Raw genomic sequence first — 18,692 nt, forward strand, 5'->3', positions numbered from 1 at the left:
AGAAGAGACTGAACAGAGAAAATACCAACTTCCTAATAAACACAGCATTTCATTTAGAGTCCTGAACCGAAATTCTTATCCTCTCCGGATGCTGCCCGCTGGCACTGGAGGGTTCAAGGGCTCTCTAATATTCTCCCAGTTCCGCTCTCTTCAGGCAGGAGCCCTGACTGAATCATCTCAGAGCCCGTTCTAACACTCTGCGTGCACGGCGTGGCACTGGCACACAGCACAGTCCCACGGGCTGCAAATTCTGATAACCTGTCCTTTTTTTGCAAGTCCATTCAGAGTCAAAATCTGAAAAGTGAGCCGACAGCATATATGATTAGTAGAAAATTAAATTATGATTACTTGCAACTGTAACCTGTAATATTTCTTGGAAAGATCAACACTTGTCCGTCCTTTCTGAAATGGATAAGACCACAAAATTAAATTCCAGTGATTACCCATTTTTTTTACTCCACTCAAAAGACAGTTAATTTCTTCAGTTGTGAAATTTTTTCGGGTTCTTCTTCTCTTGTTTAAAGTTCTTGTGTTCATGTCCAGGGAACATACTTCATTGTTCTGAAAATATTTATTTTGGTGTAATTAAAAAATATGTAAATTTACGTATTTTCTCACGTTTGGAAGTAACACATTATTTCTGACAATACAATCGTAACTGGTTCTGCAGAAACAATCACCTTGTCAAGATAGCAATGGTTCTTCAACATTTTTTCCACTGTCCACCACTTCGTGAAATACAGTATGTTTCCATGGCCTTTACCTTCATTTCTGTCATGCCGACATAGTTGATACCTTTAGTATGTTTATTCCTTCAGGTTTCTGTTATTTCTACACTATGTAAATTTTTGTTAGTGCAGGATAAAGCATACCTCCACATCCATTATTCAGCTGGAAAAGCCTTAACTCATTTCAGGGATAGATCAGTGTGACTGCAGTAGAATCAACAAAGAGGAGTATCTTTTAAATAAGGTTCACTTTGCTACTGGGCTCCTGTTAGAGGTGACTTAAAAAGAAATTATGCAACTCCTAGGGATTTTATTTGGACAGTTATAAATAGGTGAGTGTATCATTAGGCTTTGCATAACTAACCTCATCTTTGTCAAGTGAATATATGCAATTTTCTTTTAAGCGCTGACGTTGCTGGTTCCACATTTCTTTGACTCTTTGCCTCTTTGAGTTAGCATCCTGGGTTTTTTGGAAAGCTATGAAATTGTGAACAAGGCCATATCTTAGTTAATTTAACTGGAATCTACTGTGAAACTGAATATATTTTTCTAGTACTATATGAATATATTATTAGTAACACCTCATTTTTATTAGATCTTTTTCTCATCATAGACAGTAACACATGAGGATTATTTATGCATTGGAAACAACTAGCAAATGGGAATTAAACATCAATAATACTATGGTTGAAGGCACAAGATGTATCTATTTAAACTCTCAACCAGTTGTCTCCAATAGCAAGCACAGGTGCTTTTCTCAGGGCTTCAACCAAAATGAAAACTTGATCTTTAATTTATGCCTGTTACAGAATTAACTTTCTGGTAATACTCACACTTTTCACACATAGGTACCAAGTTATAGTCGTCGGTCAACCTAGTATTTTTGCAACGTTCATCTCTATTTGAAGTATCAGATTTATTTTTTCTAATTGGAGTCAAAAGAATACCTTAAAAAACAAACAATCAATCAATAAAGCATTATATATCTTTCTTAAGAAAATAAAACCAAAAACCACAAACCCAAACCCAACAAAACCACAAAACACAGGTAATGTTTTAGGAATTAAAATTTAACAGAGAACCATCTTTTGAGTTGTACTACTATCTGGTTCTTAGAAGAAAGATTGGAAAAATCTGTTTACTTCAGAAAGTGTTTACTTGCTAAAGGTAATATGTTTGTTAGTGTAATGGGGTTTTGAGATGGAATAAAGTTGGGGGTTTTGGTTTTTTTTTTTTTTAATTTTAGAAGACTTCCATGGCTATCATAGCCAAATTAATTAATTTCTGAATCTGAAGGGGGGGGATTTAAAAAAATAATTAAAAAAATTAAAATAAATCTATTAGCTTTTACCAGATATTAATTAAATAAAATAACAATGTAAACAAGGGTTTTGGAAATAGGAGACTAAAAATAAATTTGTGATGGGTGGGCTGATTTTTTAAAAGAGAATATTTTTAAAAGTAATATTGATGTTTTAGAATTTAAGTACAGCTTTAGAGAGCTGCTTCAGCCTACTTTAAAATTTCTGGCAATCAGTCATAAGAAACAGTATTGGTTACTAGTTGCTGAATGTAGTAACGTACAACTACAGTTGGAGCTCTGCAGGACGCACCCACAAACACCACATTCTGAAGAAAATTCCTTGTGAATTATGTAAGAAATATTTATCCACACAGTAAGGAAAAAAAAAATTGTAACCATTAATTTTTTGCTACATTACAGAATAAAATACTGTAAAAGAGATGTACTCTGCTATTTACAAATGGACAGTTGTTGTGTGTTAGAAAGAATACCAGTTTTTCTAGGCAGCTGATGGTTCTGTAAACATAGGGTTCCTAAACTGTGCTGCAGAAGGCAGTGGAGCTTATATTCACTTTTCCATCTCTACCTTGTTAATAACATCTTATTCAACACCTCATAATATGGGACAGGCAAACAGATCTCCTGTACTTAATTTTCTGATGAGTTGTTTTCCGTTACTTGTCCTAGTATTGTTGTATACATTAAGGTTTCCCCTTTTAGCTATTTAGCACACAGAGACCCAAGTCCTTAGCAGAGCTCCAAGCGGAATGGAAACAGGTGTAATAGGATAACATAGCTATAACTGTAAAATAGCGATGGTGAATCCAGGAGCAGGCAACTCTCCTGTGTTCTGATCCTGAGTATACCTCTCAATTTTAAAAATAATTGCCACAAACCCGAAAAATAACAGATGGCACGGAAATAACCCTGACAGGATTCAAACCAGTATTGACAAAGCAAGCACCAGATAACTTCACTGTGAACTAATGTGCACAACACATTTTCATTATTATAGAATATGCATTTTCTGGCCTATTAATATACAGATTTTTCACAGAATCCACAGAAAAAAAACACCTATAACTCCGTATCCACAGCCTCCCATGGTAAACTCCTGCCAAAGAATTACTTGGATAGTAAGGGCTTTTTGCATTCATTTCCAGGCCAAGCCCTTACTTTCAAAACTATCCTTTTTGCTCCTAGAAGTTGATATTTCTGTATGCAGTCTTTCTTTCCTCACTGGGGTCAGCAGTATTTCTGGAAAATATAAGACGGACACCAGTACAAATGCCAGTAAGTAATAACTTTAACTTTCAATAAACCAGAAAAATATAGGATGCGCTTTTATTTAATTAAGAATTGTAAGCCTCTTACATCCATAAGTATGTAATATCAGAATGAAATTACCTTGTTTTAAACTTAATATATTCCCTTCTATTAGTACTTGACTAACTTTGGCAAACAGGACAGAGTCTCATCAAAGCCTACAATAAGGATATATCACTACTGCCAAGAAATACACAAGATCCTCAAAACAAAAGGGGCTAGTTCTGATCGCACTCAGTACAAACCATTGGTAAATCAAATTAAATGAGCGAGTTTACAAGAGCAGGACAATCAGAATCAGACAAAAAAAAAGTTCAGAATTTTAAATACAATTTAAAACAATAGTTACAACTACGAAAAAAAAAGAATCATAATTACTCTCATAAGTTGCATATCTACTTTTGTTACAAACAGCTGATTTGCGAAGTTCCTTTTTATATCTTTCTTCAGCTTCCAGAATGACTTTGTGACGTTCACACTGGTATGGACAACTTTGCAACATCTTGGTAAAGGTTTTACTATTGAAGGACAGTCCTCCTGCTGTACAGCCTGGAAAAAAAAATAGGATATTGTAGAAGCAGGAAGCATGAATGCTCTAGAAGCCATCAGAGTCCAGCGTTTTATTTTGCTCACTATCATCTACAATTTGTCCTCCAGTTTTCCATAAACATCTCAAAAGAGGTTACACTTTTATGTATCTTACTGAAAATACTTCTTGTCTTGTACTTGCTCTCTTAAAAAAGAAAAAAAAAAAAGTGTTTTCAACATGAGCTATGGGACCAAGTTATGCTGCACTTCAACTCCAGAAGTACTAAATGAAGCACGGATGCTCTATAGAAGTAAAAATATTAGTGGGATGGGAAAAAAAGAGCCTCAGTTCTTTCTGCACATTTATCCAGGAGCCAAAACGTACAAGACCTCTTTGCTGCATTTTGAAACTTTCTCTGTGTTGTAACACTTATCTGTATTAACCTGAATACATGATAAGTCTAGCTTAGGTTTGAATAACATAATAGGTAATTAAATAGATGCGTTAAAATTTCTGTAATGTCAGTTAATTTACTGCATTGCTGACTCTTTAAGGCTTCTTTTATGGGCTCAGGAAAGAAAGACCCAAGATAATATTTACCTATACACCTTAAATCTGCCATTTTATGGGATGCAGATGTAGTTGAAGTACTTTTTTCTTCCCTGGTTCTCTCTGAGTAGAATGAATGTTGATCTAAATTAGGAAGGAAAAAAACCCACTGAGAAAATGCAGGCTATCCTTTGCAGTGGTAATCATGCATCAGCATACCTATATTCAATTGTATTCTTCATCTGTAGATAATTAAAGTTTAATTTAAATAACAGCAGAAAATCCAAATGAAATTCCTGAAGTTAAATGGATTGCATTTACATTTTTATAAATCCAGAATAATTACATTTAATTCAGTGCTTTTTCATCTCCCAAAGCATATTACTTCAACTTGAACACAGCAAAATAACCCTGTAAACTTACATTGCTTAACTAAGCCCTATAAACTTTATTTCTATTTGGAAACAGATGCTGAAAAATGTGATGTACTGGACTAATACTTATTCTCCATTGAAATAGGTATAACCTGGAGATCAGCTTGGTCTTCTGTAAAGCTACCATTCTAGGAAATACTAATCTAATGAATAATTATAAATTTTATTAATTAACAGGAAACTAAATTATAAAGATAGATTTGATTGAACAAATCCCAATTCTGAACTAAATATATCAGACTAAGAAGATCAATGCAAATCTGAAAAACGTGCCTCTTCAACATGTTCAACATGTAGGAATATCTTCAGGCCAAAGTCACTCTCACAGGTAGGTTCTATCCCGTCTTACAAGTACAGAACAAAACCCCACATCTTTGCATTTTCTATTAATGGCTTTCATTGTCCAGTACAGATTGCATTCAGACTAAACTTAAGATATTTATCTGTGATACATTCATCTGAATAGTTAAAACCAATTAAAAAAAAAAAAAAGAAAGCTAAAATACGCACTACAAGAAAAGCAGAATAAATATTCTCCTGGTAAAATTGTATACAATATAAAATTCCAAAACTAAGCAAATAGTTAAAGGATACTAAACATAATGTACTCTGACATCTAATGATATATAACATCTGATAAAAAGTAGTGATAAAAGTACACAAAACTAATTAAAATCTCATTAGGAACAAAATTATTCGAGAAAGGAATATGTTTAGGTATTTGTACCTGATGTGCGTGTCTGTTTAATATTTTTAACAATCTCTGCTGGTTGTTTAAATAAGTGTTCACTGGGAAGATCAAAACATGAACAAATTAAAAAAAATAATCAAACTTCACAACATACATTTACCTGTAAATTAATACACACATTCCAAAGGCAAAACAAAGAACACATTAAGCATATAAAAGATAAAACTCTAAAAAAATTATTCTAGTTACCCCAAGTTACTGGGCTTGTAGTAGTATCCAGCATATAATCATTGTGTGTTAGAAATCTGTTTACCAGAGACCTATGATTAGCATTCCTTGCAGTGCTGTTCAGCACACGTTCCAGCATTCGGAATGCAGTGCTTTCAAGGGATGCTGGTTTCCAGAGTCATTTGCAATTCTGGTTCACATAAAGATTACTTAGTGCACATAAAACTTTCACAAAGCCCTCAAAATACTGTAGCCTTCACCAGATGCTTCACCAATTGCTCTAAAAATTAATTGGTTTTCTTCTTTTCTTACACTGATTAACTTTTATGCAACCAACATGTTCCTATGATACAGCGATTGTGGTTTTTTCAGTGTCATTGACTACCTCCGAATGCTGCAGGAGCAAGGAGCCTAATCCATGCTTATGCTTGGGTAACTCCTGTTTTGACACAAATATATATGCAAGGAGAGAGCTTCCCCCTCCCTCCCCTCCCCCCCCCAAAAAATTAGTTTCTTAATAGTTCGTGCTTCAGAGGTCACAACCACAAAAAGAAGTGTATGAAATTATGCTAATCAACAGCAAAGCAAAATTTACCTGAATGTACCACAGGTAATGTATCCTAGGCTCTTGATAATTTCTATGGTAGTTGCAAAGTTACAATATAATGCATGCAAGGAAACTGCATAGGAGCAGGGTCCAGCCAGCCTCATAAAAAAGCACAATAAAAATGTAGAACTCAAAAAAAAAAAAAAAAAAAAAAAGAGAAAAAAAGGAGAAATGCAGTTTTGCTTGTACTCTCTCATTGCCTGTCTTGAGGGATATTCCAGACATAAATTGAAGATAATGGAATCTGTGTTTATCCTTGCAAGTTGCCTATAATTAATTGTGGGCACTCCAATTTCAATTTTTCGCAAAGCAGTTCTGTAACTGCTGTTTTCCTGGTAAGAAGTTTTTGTGGTTTCATCCAAAGCAATGGGTCAAATCTTGGTCTACTGAATCAGCGAAAATTTTGAGGCAAAAACTATGGATGCTTTTTCATCACTATGTTGAAGGCATTAGAACATGGCCTGTAGCAGGCTCTCTATACAATCCGTCAGAAGCCTACCATGCAGAGAAAAAGATCAGAAGCTTTTATTACTACAATGTCTATGATCTTTGATCTGTGATGTCAAAACCACTTCCACAGAATATTCTCTAGTGGGCCACCAAAAGGCTATGTCTTTTCACTAGGAGAAAAAGACATAGTTAGTAACAGATAATTTCAAAGGCTGACATTCAATTTGGAAATTACTAAAGAAAAACAACTTAGTATTTCTGTTTAGGTGTAAGATACTTACCTTACCTGAAGAACAGGCAGATTTTTTACACAAGCAGTTTTTTCATTTATTCTGCAACTTTGAAGTGCACCATCTGTTTGCAGCTCATTAACTGAACAGGAAATATTACTCTGATCGCTTTGTCTAGTACAAGCATCTACTGGATCCATAGTGTTCACGATTTCGTTTTTCAGTGGAGAATAATCTACAGGTGGAGCAAGAACCTGATCATTTGACTTAGAGGTCAAGTGTGGACAATGTACTTTATGTGTTCTTTCTGTATAAGTTTTTCCATCAGCAGGATTCACTTCATGGTATTCTGATGCTTCAATACTGTCTTCTGAAGAGCTGTGGACACTTAATCTTCCTTGCGCTCTTCCCTATATTGAAAAATACTAGTTAGCAACTATATGACTGCTATAAAAATATTAAATGAATCTAGTAACAAGATTAACTAGGACAGACCAGTCTAACTCTGAAGGTAATGCAAATTCCAGAGAAGCTTCAAAAACCCCAGACTGAGTTGAGACCCAACAAGACAGCAGTGCTGCTGGAGGTGTTGAAGGGGTCGTTACTAAGTGATAGTTCCAGGCTGAAGCAACTGATTTGTTACTGATAGAATCATAAAACCATCTAGGTTGGAAAAGACCTTTAAGATGACAGAGTTCAACCGTTAACCTTGCATTGCCAAGTCCGCCACTAAACCATGTTCCTAAGCACCATTTCTACCCGTCTGTTCAATCCCTCTGGGGATGAAAATCCCACCACTTCCCTGGGAAGCCTGTTCCAGTGCTTGACAACCCTTTACAAGGCACTTAAAGATTTAATTAAGTTAAGATCCAGCTAAAGAACTCAAAAACTTGCTGTTCCACACCCAGAGATACCAAGTAGTTACACAGCACAAAGAAAATACGAAAGAACTGTGTTCCAGTTTATGTTTGCATCTTCCATTACCATTTACCCTGTCATAGCTGTACAGTCATGGGCATTTCATGGATGCAAGTATTAAAATTATAGGTTTGAATGATCAGCAATTAAAAATAAATGCAATGCTTGTTTCTCCAACCTAAGCGATCTCAATATTGCAGAAAAATCTGTTTTTATAATAAACTAAAAGCTTAATAAAAATACAGATGCCTGCATTCTCCAATTGACCTGCATACTTCTGACTTTGTATGATACACTGTAGAAGTTGCAGGTTGTAGTTTCACACACGTCCAATGTTTTCCCTGCTTTTCAAGTTTGCACTCAAATTATCTTAAGGGTTTACTTTGTATTTCTGCCTAAACTCTGGAAAGATTTGCTTAGTTTTATCCTACTTTGGTAAATAGGCCAACCTCATCATGTTCTTTTTCAATCAACTTTATTCTGTGTAAAATTTCTTTTGCTTTCTTCCAGTAGTCTTGTAGACTTCTTTTTCTGACTTGCACGTCCAACTCTTCAGCATTGTTCACGTTTAATGAATTACCATTTATTTTCAGGGACAATTGTTCAGCTTTGTAAAATATAAAACAATATTAATATTCCAAATTTTAATTACTGAACACCTTCATAAGTATTTATTATATTTTAGTATGCTGAGGGATAGCCCCAATAATTTAATGCAAAATATAACTCAGAATAATAATTTTTGTATAACTTAATTTAAATTTACACATAAACATTAATACACTGCAGTTACAAGAGGTGAGCTTGCAATTATAGTTACTATAAGCTCTTTACACAATGATGATGTGCTCTAAAACCTGACTTTATCATGGACTTAATCCTAACTCTGTAGATCCTTTACCAGTATGGGTTTCTGTTTTTTCAAAAAAACAACTCCATATTAATGGACACTGAAAATCACCATACCCCCTCAATCTTAAGCAAAACACTCAGTTATGTTTTCAGTACAAAAATGTAGATACGTGCATTTTACTAATTAATTGCATAATACCTTCCATGCTTTAGAGTTAATTTAAAAAAAAAAAACTTAAACAGGATACTTCACAATACACCCTACTTAAAGATCAAGATTTTTTAATATTGCAAAATAATTGTTGTCATGGTGATTTTGGGCTTGATTATCTACTGGTTTAGTATCTATATACAATGGTACATACTGAGGAAGAGAGTCCCGATTGCATGTTAAATGACAAAGTTAACATTTTGCAGGTAATTTATAAATGGGAAAGCTTTTAAGAACTACGTAGATAGGTTTCACAAATGCATTACTGCAATATCTTTGGAATTTTTACTTTTCTTTTTCCTGCCCAAATGCCATCATCAGTCCATGGTGGCAAATATGCAACTTTTCTGCAGAAAATAAACATCTCTTGCAGTACACAGAATTACAAAGCTGATACAGTTAAAATAATTTACAAAGTCAACAGAACTTCAAGATGGAAATAATCTCTGTAATTTTTAAAGCAATAATAGCAAGCTTACTCATTTGTTTGCAGTTTTGCAGCACAAAAGTAGCTGCTTTGTTTAGTTCTTCATCTTGAGACTCGGTTAATACCTGAATCATAAGTGGAAGACCATTGTTCTGGAGCAGTTCACACTGGTTTTCTTCTAAAATACGACATTGTAAAGGAAAATTAGATTGGCTTCAGCCTCATACGCACTTAATCTTACCATAATTTTAGAAACTAATACTAGTAACTTTCAGGGAAATTCCAAAAAAGAGATTTTCATTATAGATCCAAGCATGCTGTAATGACCAACTTACCCAGGTTGCAGCAGAAGCACTCTAGATCGCACAGGGTGATTTGACTATAGCTCAAAGTTCTTGTAAGAATACTGAAGGAGGACTAAGACAGATTATATGACAGAGATCCAAACTCATTTAATTGTCACCTAAAATATTTTAATTATGGCTTCTGTATTTCTTTTCCTCTGGTATATACTCTTAAAGTATATATGCTACATTTATGTAAGCCTTGAGATGCAGAAATGCCAAAAGCTTAAAGTTTATAATTAGCAAAACTCTAATAAAAGTAGCAGTTTAATCCTGGTCTAGCTAATCTGTTCCTCTTTGTTAACTATGTAATTAGCTAGATGTTTTTATTGCGATCTCATTTGCAGTATGCATTCATAAAACGGACAACTTTCTAAAAATAATTCTTTGTTGTCCAAACTTGATAAAATAAAGGAATCAACGAAAGATCAAATATGATTATTTTGTCAGTGTTGATGTTTTAAGAGAAACTTTTATTCTGTTGGTTTAATCATAGTTGTATTTGAAAGACATTTTCCACTAAGCTTTGTTTCCACTAATTCTTCATGAAAAAGTGTCTTTTAAAATATCAGAATTATGACCTACTGAGCTAATTATTGAACCTGTTGAAATTTATAGGATGATAATCAGGATTTTTGAACATAATCCCTTTTTCCTGCATTTCTGTACAGACATGAAAAAAACAGTAGTATAAATAAACAGTGATCAGTATCTCACAACTTCCCTTTCTCTTTGCTTGTACTACCGTCAAATACCAACTTAAGTGTTATATTTTCACCAGATCTGCTTCGGAAAGCCCTGAGGAACTTGCCAAAAACATTTTAGGGTTACCTACTGCTTATGTTACTTCAAAACCAATACTGTTATATAGCTTTTAAATAACATAATGGCTGTGTAAACAGCGGACAGAAGCTGTATATATCAAGGGCCATTAAAACAGAGCTGAAAAAGACTTATTTGGTATGTATGTATTGTATTAGTTTTCAGGTCTGGATGAATTTTACCCTGTGATACCTAAGCCCAGCTCTGAATTCTTGCATAGTAGTCTACTTTTTCTAAGCTCTTAAAGATACTATCTGCTAACAGGTTTTAAAATTTAAGGATGGACTATTACAGCAATTTTTTTCCCCCTGATTATTAATATTACATTATTTAATAGAACTTTCCCTCATGTTTCAATCTTGATGAAATGACACCATTGAAGTAGTTAGTATATGAGAATTTAGTAGAAACCGACAGAAAGAAAAAAGAAAAAAATCTTACCACAAACTTCGGTACAGTGTCCAATTGTTAGAATAATACTAATTTTTTCTCCTGTATCCAGAGTGTCATTGGACAACAGCTTCAGTAGCTCCGACACAGTGTGATACTTTGTCAACACCACACCCATGGCAGCTAATACATTAAAAATAATTTGAAGAAAAATAAACTAGATAGTAAGTACATAGGCATCATCCAAGAATAAAATGCTGGTTTTCCAAAGGAACTCTACACACCTCTAAAAGCCTTGGGCCTGCAGAGGCCTCCTTTTCTCTCTCTTTAACACTTGAAATTACCACATCCCTCCTGGTGCAGTAATTCTGCCCATGCTACTCCCCATATCCACCACTGCCCTTTCTCCCAGATTGGGCTGTACAGAGATGGGGCAGGAAATCTGATAAACAGGGCTTTGCAACGAGCAAGTTTTGTAGACCTCTGCTGAATTTCTCCACATCCTTTATCAGCTCCAGAATAGAGCAAGAAAGAGTAAAATAAGGTTTGACACACAGACTATCTGCCACAAAACCAGCTAAGAACATTTCTGGTAGAGGGCAACCTCTTCCTGAAACTGGGAACACCACTGCTAGTACATACATGTTGAAACCTAATCCTGTCACATACCAACTGCTTTGAAACTAGGCTCAAAACTAGTGAGGGTATATGCTTTTAAACTTTTTTGAACCTCTGTTAGGGAGCACTTATGGCAGAAGTGTCAAATATAATAATCATGGCCAACAGCACAGTTTCATCAGGCTTACAGGTTTCTCAAAATCTCCTGATGCGAGACACAAAGATCTCATTAGGTTAGCACCATCCAGACAGTAAATGCGAGTAAAGATGTGTTATGTGGACATATCACATTTCTCCAGCTCCACGCATGAGTTACTAAAGCCTCTTAAAGCTTACAAAGTTTATTAACTTAGGCATAGGCCTACAGAAACACAGCCCTAACTCCCAGATCCAAGATGACTGCCACGCCCAGTTCTCAGCTTTACTTACACAAAACTAGCTCTACTATCTTATTTATAATTTTCAGTATAACTTAAATTTCACTACGTTCATTTTAGCAACAAAGGGAAAGGAAGCTACCTCAGATGAACTGAATCACTCCCATATAAACCTTTGAACTTTTAAAAACCTGCAGTATCAGCTTGGATGTATATCTTAATTGCCTTTTAGCACCCATTCATATCACTTTTCCATCAAAAACAGACTTTAAAAATTGCATTTTAAAATTACCATATATAAAAAATGGTAGCAGCCTTTCCACTCACAGTCATTAGCAATGCAGGCATCCAGGGTCTTCGTTACTACTACCGCAAGTTTTGTGCTTGAGTGACTTGTACAGGAATCATGCATAAGCTTGATGAGGACTTTAGCTAATGTATCCAATCCTCCAACAGAAACAAAATATTTCTGCACGTATGCTTCATGAAAAAAAGAAAAAAAAAATTGTCTTAAATAATACAAGATGCAAATTGTTTTAGCATTTTATCAATTAGGCTCAACACATTTTTTCTGTGCATGTATTAAACATTACATTTCCACCCATACAACAGAAGTTGGATATATATTAATCTTGAGAAATGTAGTAATTGCCTTATAAAATAGTTACAGGAAACACATGACCCTAATACATGCATACAAATGGAAAACATCATGCCCAAGTTCTACTGAAGTCGTCATTTTCAGAGATGGAATAATGACTTATATTTGTAAAATACTTTTAATCAAAACAGCTTCCAAATTTTTTACCGACCTTACTAAATGTAGACAGGTTGTGGCTATTTGTGAATTTAAGCACAATGCAGTGTAATTAAAGATGGTGCAACAGAGTTTTCAGAGTAAAAGTTGGAAAAACAGCAAATGAATTTGTAGAGATTGACAAAAATAAAACATTTAACTATCAAATTTAACATAATTTACAAAAGAAAAACTCTTTAAAGCTTGAGCTGCACTTACAGTTATTTGCAACTGTGAGACCAACAAATGAACAAATGGGACGAACTATCTCAGGCTCCGTGCAACTTTCGAGCCACTCTTTGGCATATGGAAAAACTGAACAGCAAATGTTTTGATTATCTTCTGGAAAAATAAAAACAAATAACCCCAAATCAAAATGTAATATGAAATTTCAGTTGAATAGTAAAAATGAAAATAAACTGTTGTCACTTTTTAGAAACACTTCAAACTTTTTTTGTTTTTGTTTTTCCCCCCAGAATTTTGACAGCAACACTTACCATTCTGAGGATTGTTAACACAGGCACAGAGCGTACTGCAGACTGAAGACCACAGTTGATAGCACTGGTTGGTATTTTCATCTGACAGATTCATCTTGGATGTGGAAAGAGTTGTTCTGTTTAGAACAATGCAAACAAGTCCCAAATAGTCAAGCTAACGCAAGTCCTAAATAATCTATCATTTTTCTGTTTGAATTGCAACTGTTTACCTGAATAACTGTAGCAGAAGACCAATACAGCCTGTATCTCTGACATAGGTTTGCCCACTTTCTAAAAATGAACACATACAAGACTCCAAAGACACGTGCAACTTGAGACAAAATCTTAATGTCAAGTTTAATTTACATATTTACATTCTATTTCAATTTCCTAAGCACATATCCCCCCCCAAATAAATACAAAATCACACCAACACATTGACAAAAATGTTTCTTTCTATACATTGTCAGAAACTACTGGTTTGCATTATGGTTTTTTTTAAACTATAATTTCATTTTTAAAACTAAACCACTTTCTGCTACTTAAGGAAATCCCAGTGAGCGATGATCTACTTAGCCAATTCAGTTTCAGTTACATGCAACCATTCATCTTTATAAATTAACTTTACCAAAACTTTACTTATCGAGTGTTCCAAAGTTCCGTACTGCAGAATAAACTGGTGTTATAACACAGAAAAGAACCCCAACTTACTGTTATTTGAAACCAGTACTAAGATGACATAAACAGACATTCTTTTCAAGTTCACACCAGAATCCTTTTTAATTAGAAATAAAATGAGGTCTTCAAACAATGCAGAAGTACACAAAGTCTGTTGACAATAAACTGAAACCAGAAAATAAAAACCATTAAGTCCTAAAGCAAGCCATTCATAATCCTGAATTATTTTTGTAATATAGTAACTAGAGCCTCGGTTGCATCCAGTATGTGGTGAGTGAAGATAAAACAGGACTATAAGGTGACTGAGGGCTTCCCCCTATGGTCAGTTCTAACGCAATCAGGACCTAGGAAAACTTTGGAACAATCTGAGAGTCGTTTAGCACTTGCTGCTGAGGAAGAGAGGTAGTACAGCTGTCTGGTATCATAAAAACATGCTGTCCACACAAATCAACAAGGTATTTCTCCAAATCTGGGGATGGACAGTGAAACACTGGCAGCTTTACTGCCCCTCAGTCGAGCTGATAATCTTGTGATCTGATTTTTTGAGAAGAAAAAAAAATGGAAACAAAGCACAAGCAGAAGTAATAACATGGGATCATAACTCACTCAGAAATACAAATACTACTGCTTATTATTACCATTACTCTCTATTATAACTCCTAATGTAAATAAAGCCGCTTCCTTTACTATGCAATGAACACTTGACTTTGCAAGATCATTTATAAACATCAAACCACCAATTTCTCGAAAATATTCACTTGCTTCACCTATAACAGAAAAAAAAGAACAAAAATTAAACTTTTGTTTTTGTTTCTCTGTAAAATGAAAACCTTCCAAGATTCTGCAACTTCACAAGCCTTATATCTGCTAAATATTTTTTTTACAGTGACAACCAGCTTCTTAACGTATCTTGTGAACAGAAAATTGTGTTGTTTCTAAGGAAGAATGCTTCTTACTGTTCTGTTGACAAATTGAATAAATAGTGATCAAAGCCTCTTTCTGAGATGCAGGGCAGTCCATCTGGTATTTGAGGCATTCAAGCAGTAAGTTCAGATCTGTTTTCATATCTAAGAGCAAACACAAAAAAACCTTCATGTAAATTACTATCTTTTCTTTACATTAATCGATTTAGTATTACAATAAACCTGCCCAAAAATGTAGTATGCATATTTTGAAGAAAGAAAAAAACAACCCAGCAGTGAACAAAAATGGAGCTAACACACTTTTATCCATCTATTAATACCAAATATACTTAACCTAAAAATATTCCTCTCCACAGTTTATTGTTTGAGCATGATTTCTTTTACTAAAGTAACAGCCCCCTTTTAATATTTCCAGCCTTCAATTACTAGTAACTGTTAGTAAATGTGATCTAAATTACTAAATATTAAATTCACAACTGGAAGGTGCATTAAATGCATTTAAGTGGATAATACAGAACCATGAAAATATTCAGTGACAATTGAAAATCTGCAGTGTGAATAGTACCACAGCAGCTAGAATCTTGAATCAGGTTGTTAGGTTAGTGAGTTAACACAAAGCATTTTTCTGGACACCTACATACAACCCTAGGTAGGTAAACCACGTTGAAATTCTGTTTCTTAGTCTCTTTGGTATAATACAAATACTTATTAGGTAATTATTTGCAACAGTAACAGGAGATGTTGTGTATTTTAAACAATTCTAAGCTTTAGGGTTTCTTAAGGAAGTTAAAATACAATAAAAATGTGGATAAATATTAGCAAAAGAGGTGACTTTGTGGTGATATTGTTTACTCTTTGAAAGTTTGTCATTAGATTTGCCCTTTAGCTATGCAATACAGAATCAAAAAATTTGCCCACAAGCAAAAAGAATGTTTCTCCAACAGCTCACCACTCCATGACAGACCTATCACAGTCTACTAAAACTTTGTAACGTTGATGTGGACAATAAAGGATAAACTATATTAGTATCTTACCACACTGTTTTTTCTGCACATTTTGAGTTTCCATTTTTGGTTGTATCCCTGTTCTTGTTCTACAATGGCAAGGAAAAAGTGTTTTCTTTTCTGTTTAGATTAGCAGCGTTCATATTATACGCAGTATAAATTAAGTATTTTTTCTTAAAATAGACTCCAATTTTCTAGTCTTACACTGTCATCTGACACATGTACAGTTTAATATGCTCTTGCACAGGAAAGATTTTCTTTGGAAGTACAGTATTTTATAGTAACACTGCATTTGTAACTACTGTATTATTATGACTTGAAAGTTAACATTTTGCAGAAATCATGTGAATCAGGTTACCATCGTGGGGCACCAAAAACGTCCCTGTCATTAAAAATATACTCAGCTGTGTGTCATTTATCACAATAAATCTGATCCAATTTTCTTTACAACAGGTTGCAAACTTTGTCATCAGCCTCCTACTGCTACTCAGTGAGCCACTAAACCATAACTATGTTGTTTTATTGGTATTGATCAAAACCAAAGACAACAAGCATGAACCGAGACATTATTTCTTAAACTAAGAATTTATTTTTGTTCACCGAAGAAATTATCGCATTACGTGAACCATGTAAACCAGAAAACCCCACAGCATCGATTCTACGTAAGCCTAATGTGCCAGGATCTGAGAGCTAGTTGAGCAGCTGTCAGACTGAAATTCAGGTTTGGAAGCAGAAAGATGGTCCCTTAACCATGCCCCAAGTCCCAAACACAAAGAAAAGTTGATCTAAGCATCTCAGTAACCTATTTCAATCTCTCAAAAATTATTTAGCTCCAGGTAGAAACCTTAAATCGGTGATAAATCCAGCTTAATAATGGTTTAGTTATCCTTCTCAAAGTAGAGCAAAGGCTCCAAAAAATATCAGTATCATCTTAACGAAGGAAGACAGCCCCGCTTTCCATTTAGAGTTACTGATTGCCCCTATTTCTTTGCTGCTTCCATTGGTCCAAATGCTCCATACACGTCCTTACAGTAGCACTGGTGTAGCATGTGTTTTGAGGGGGAAAGTTTAATAAGAGTTCATGTTCCTTTACCCTTTCAGAAGTAATAACATACATGCATTTAATTTTCTTGCAAATCTAACCCTGCCGCAATAGGAGAAACCTTGCAAATCTTCCTCACCTCTTTTTGCCCCTACTGATACCACCCTGCGACCCTAAGAGAAAACAAAAGCTACCTACGTAGTCCTTAACAAAAGAAAGGCTGTAGAAATGAGATTACTTTGGAGCTAGTTTCATTTCAGTAAAGTTTAATTAAATACACATTTATACAATCAAAGACCCTTGAACATAAGAAGCACTTTTTTTCTTAAACACTATAGGAAGGTATACCTTGACCTTAACTGGATCTTTTTCTTTTGCAACATACAGAAGGTACACAAATTAATATTTATAAGCCAGCTGACATTAAAATACAAATAGCTCAACTCTATTGTTGTATCACAGGGCAAAGATGAAAAGATAAATAACAGGATTTGCTTCAACAGACTTCTGGCAAACATTGCACATAAGGGAAAATAGATTACCTCTTCCCCATCATTTATGGAAAATAACTCTGTAACATCCCTTCAAACCTCAAAAAAACCCACTCTTTAAAAAAGGAGAGGTGTATTAATCATCAGCATTAGAGCCCAGAGCCTGGACGCAGGCCGACACGGGGGTTAGCGCAGGTCCTGTGGCGGCCGATGGCAATGCCAGACTCGCCCCACACAGCCACACCGGGATACGAACAGCCAGTTTTTTCCCCTTTTAAAACCCAGCAGTCAAATCCCATATGGCGGCAGACGTGCGGATTGTTGGTGTCCTACTGAAACCAAAATTCTCACCAGCAGCCGAGGACGCATCCGCTAACTTTTGAGGAACGCTGTTCCGTGTCACAGACCTTTGAAGTTGTCCGGTGTGATTTTAGCATTCATCCCATCCCTCCTCCCTCTCAGGTGAGCCATGTATGATTTACAGCTCGTTACCACAAGCTCCGCTTTGAAGTCTTAACAAGTAATACAGATCATCTCAAATAGAAAAAGGACGTATAAAAGATTTCAGAGGAAAAAAAAAAAAAAAAGAGGGGGCAGCAACAGTCTAGAGATAAAGCAGCAAAAGCATTCTTCTGCCAGCTTTCGGGAGAGGCGGGGAGTACAGTGGAAATGAGAAATTAGGTACCTGTTGCTCCGGCAAGCGGTTCGGCTCAGCCCCGCCGGCCTGAGGAGAGCCCTCAGCCGCGCGCCCTTCCCGCCTTCCGCCCCGCCCCGCCCGGCCCCTGAGGAGGCGGCACCGCCCGGCTCGGCCCGTCTTCCAGCCTCCCTCCTCCCGGCCCGGCCGGGCCCCTGCACAGCTCCAGGGCTCGCAGGTTGGCGGTCTGAGGATGTAACTGCGAGCCCTCCCCCGCCTCAACCTGAAGAGCAGCTTCAATGACAAAAATTCATCTCCGCTGCAAACCAGGTGAGCCAATTTGTAAATGCAACTTACCGTGTCAAAGAACAGCTGCTGCTTTTTTTTGTTTCAAAGCCCAATTAGAAAATTCTAGATTTAAAAAAAAAAAATAAAAATTCAGGATTTGGTAGGATTTTATTTGTCCTCAGGGGAAAAGGAAAAAAAGAAGATAAAATCATTACAAATAAAGGAACTTTAATTCACAGGTAATACAGAACAGTCCAGTCAGTGGCAGACCACCACAGTATTTACAGAACACAGCGCCTGGTGGCAAATAACGCGAGATCGTTATC

The 18,692-nt window shown here is 35.5% G+C and overlaps 1 protein-coding gene across 1 annotated transcript; it reads right to left on the reverse strand.

The window, feature by feature from the left end:
• Window positions 1–333: 333 nt before the first annotated feature.
• Window positions 334–15,975, reverse strand: CCDC79 (coiled-coil domain containing 79). The gene is made up of 18 exons (XM_009881374.1): window positions 15,942–15,975; window positions 14,941–15,051; window positions 14,623–14,751; window positions 14,018–14,149; window positions 13,537–13,597; window positions 13,328–13,443; window positions 13,050–13,172; window positions 12,362–12,514; window positions 11,091–11,222; window positions 9,536–9,661; window positions 8,443–8,600; window positions 7,127–7,485; window positions 5,597–5,658; window positions 4,487–4,579; window positions 3,736–3,906; window positions 1,562–1,675; window positions 1,093–1,205; window positions 334–561 (listed from the first exon to the last, which is right to left on the reverse strand). Exons 1-18 carry the CDS (start codon window positions 15,973–15,975, stop codon window positions 334–336), a joined length of 2,415 nt encoding a protein of 804 aa, XP_009879676.1.
• Window positions 15,976–18,692: the final 2,717 nt, after the last annotated feature.

This window comes from Charadrius vociferus, unplaced genomic scaffold (assembly GCF_000708025.1).
Source record: "Charadrius vociferus isolate BGI_N301 unplaced genomic scaffold, ASM70802v2 scaffold553, whole genome shotgun sequence".
In the NCBI taxonomy this organism is placed as follows: Eukaryota; Metazoa; Chordata; class Aves; order Charadriiformes; family Charadriidae; genus Charadrius; species Charadrius vociferus.

Coding starts and splice junctions, on each gene's coding strand:
- CCDC79 (XM_009881374.1), bottom strand. CDS start 15,975: ATGGAAACTCAAAATGTGCAGAAAAAACAGTGTG. Junction 11,223..12,361: donor TGCCTGCATTGCTAATGACT/GTGAGTGGAAAG, acceptor TTAATGTATTAG/CTGCCATGGGTGTGGTGTTG. Junction 9,662..11,090: donor ACACTGTACCGAAGTTTGTG/GTAAGATTTTTT, acceptor GTCGTATTTTAG/AAGAAAACCAGTGTGAACTG.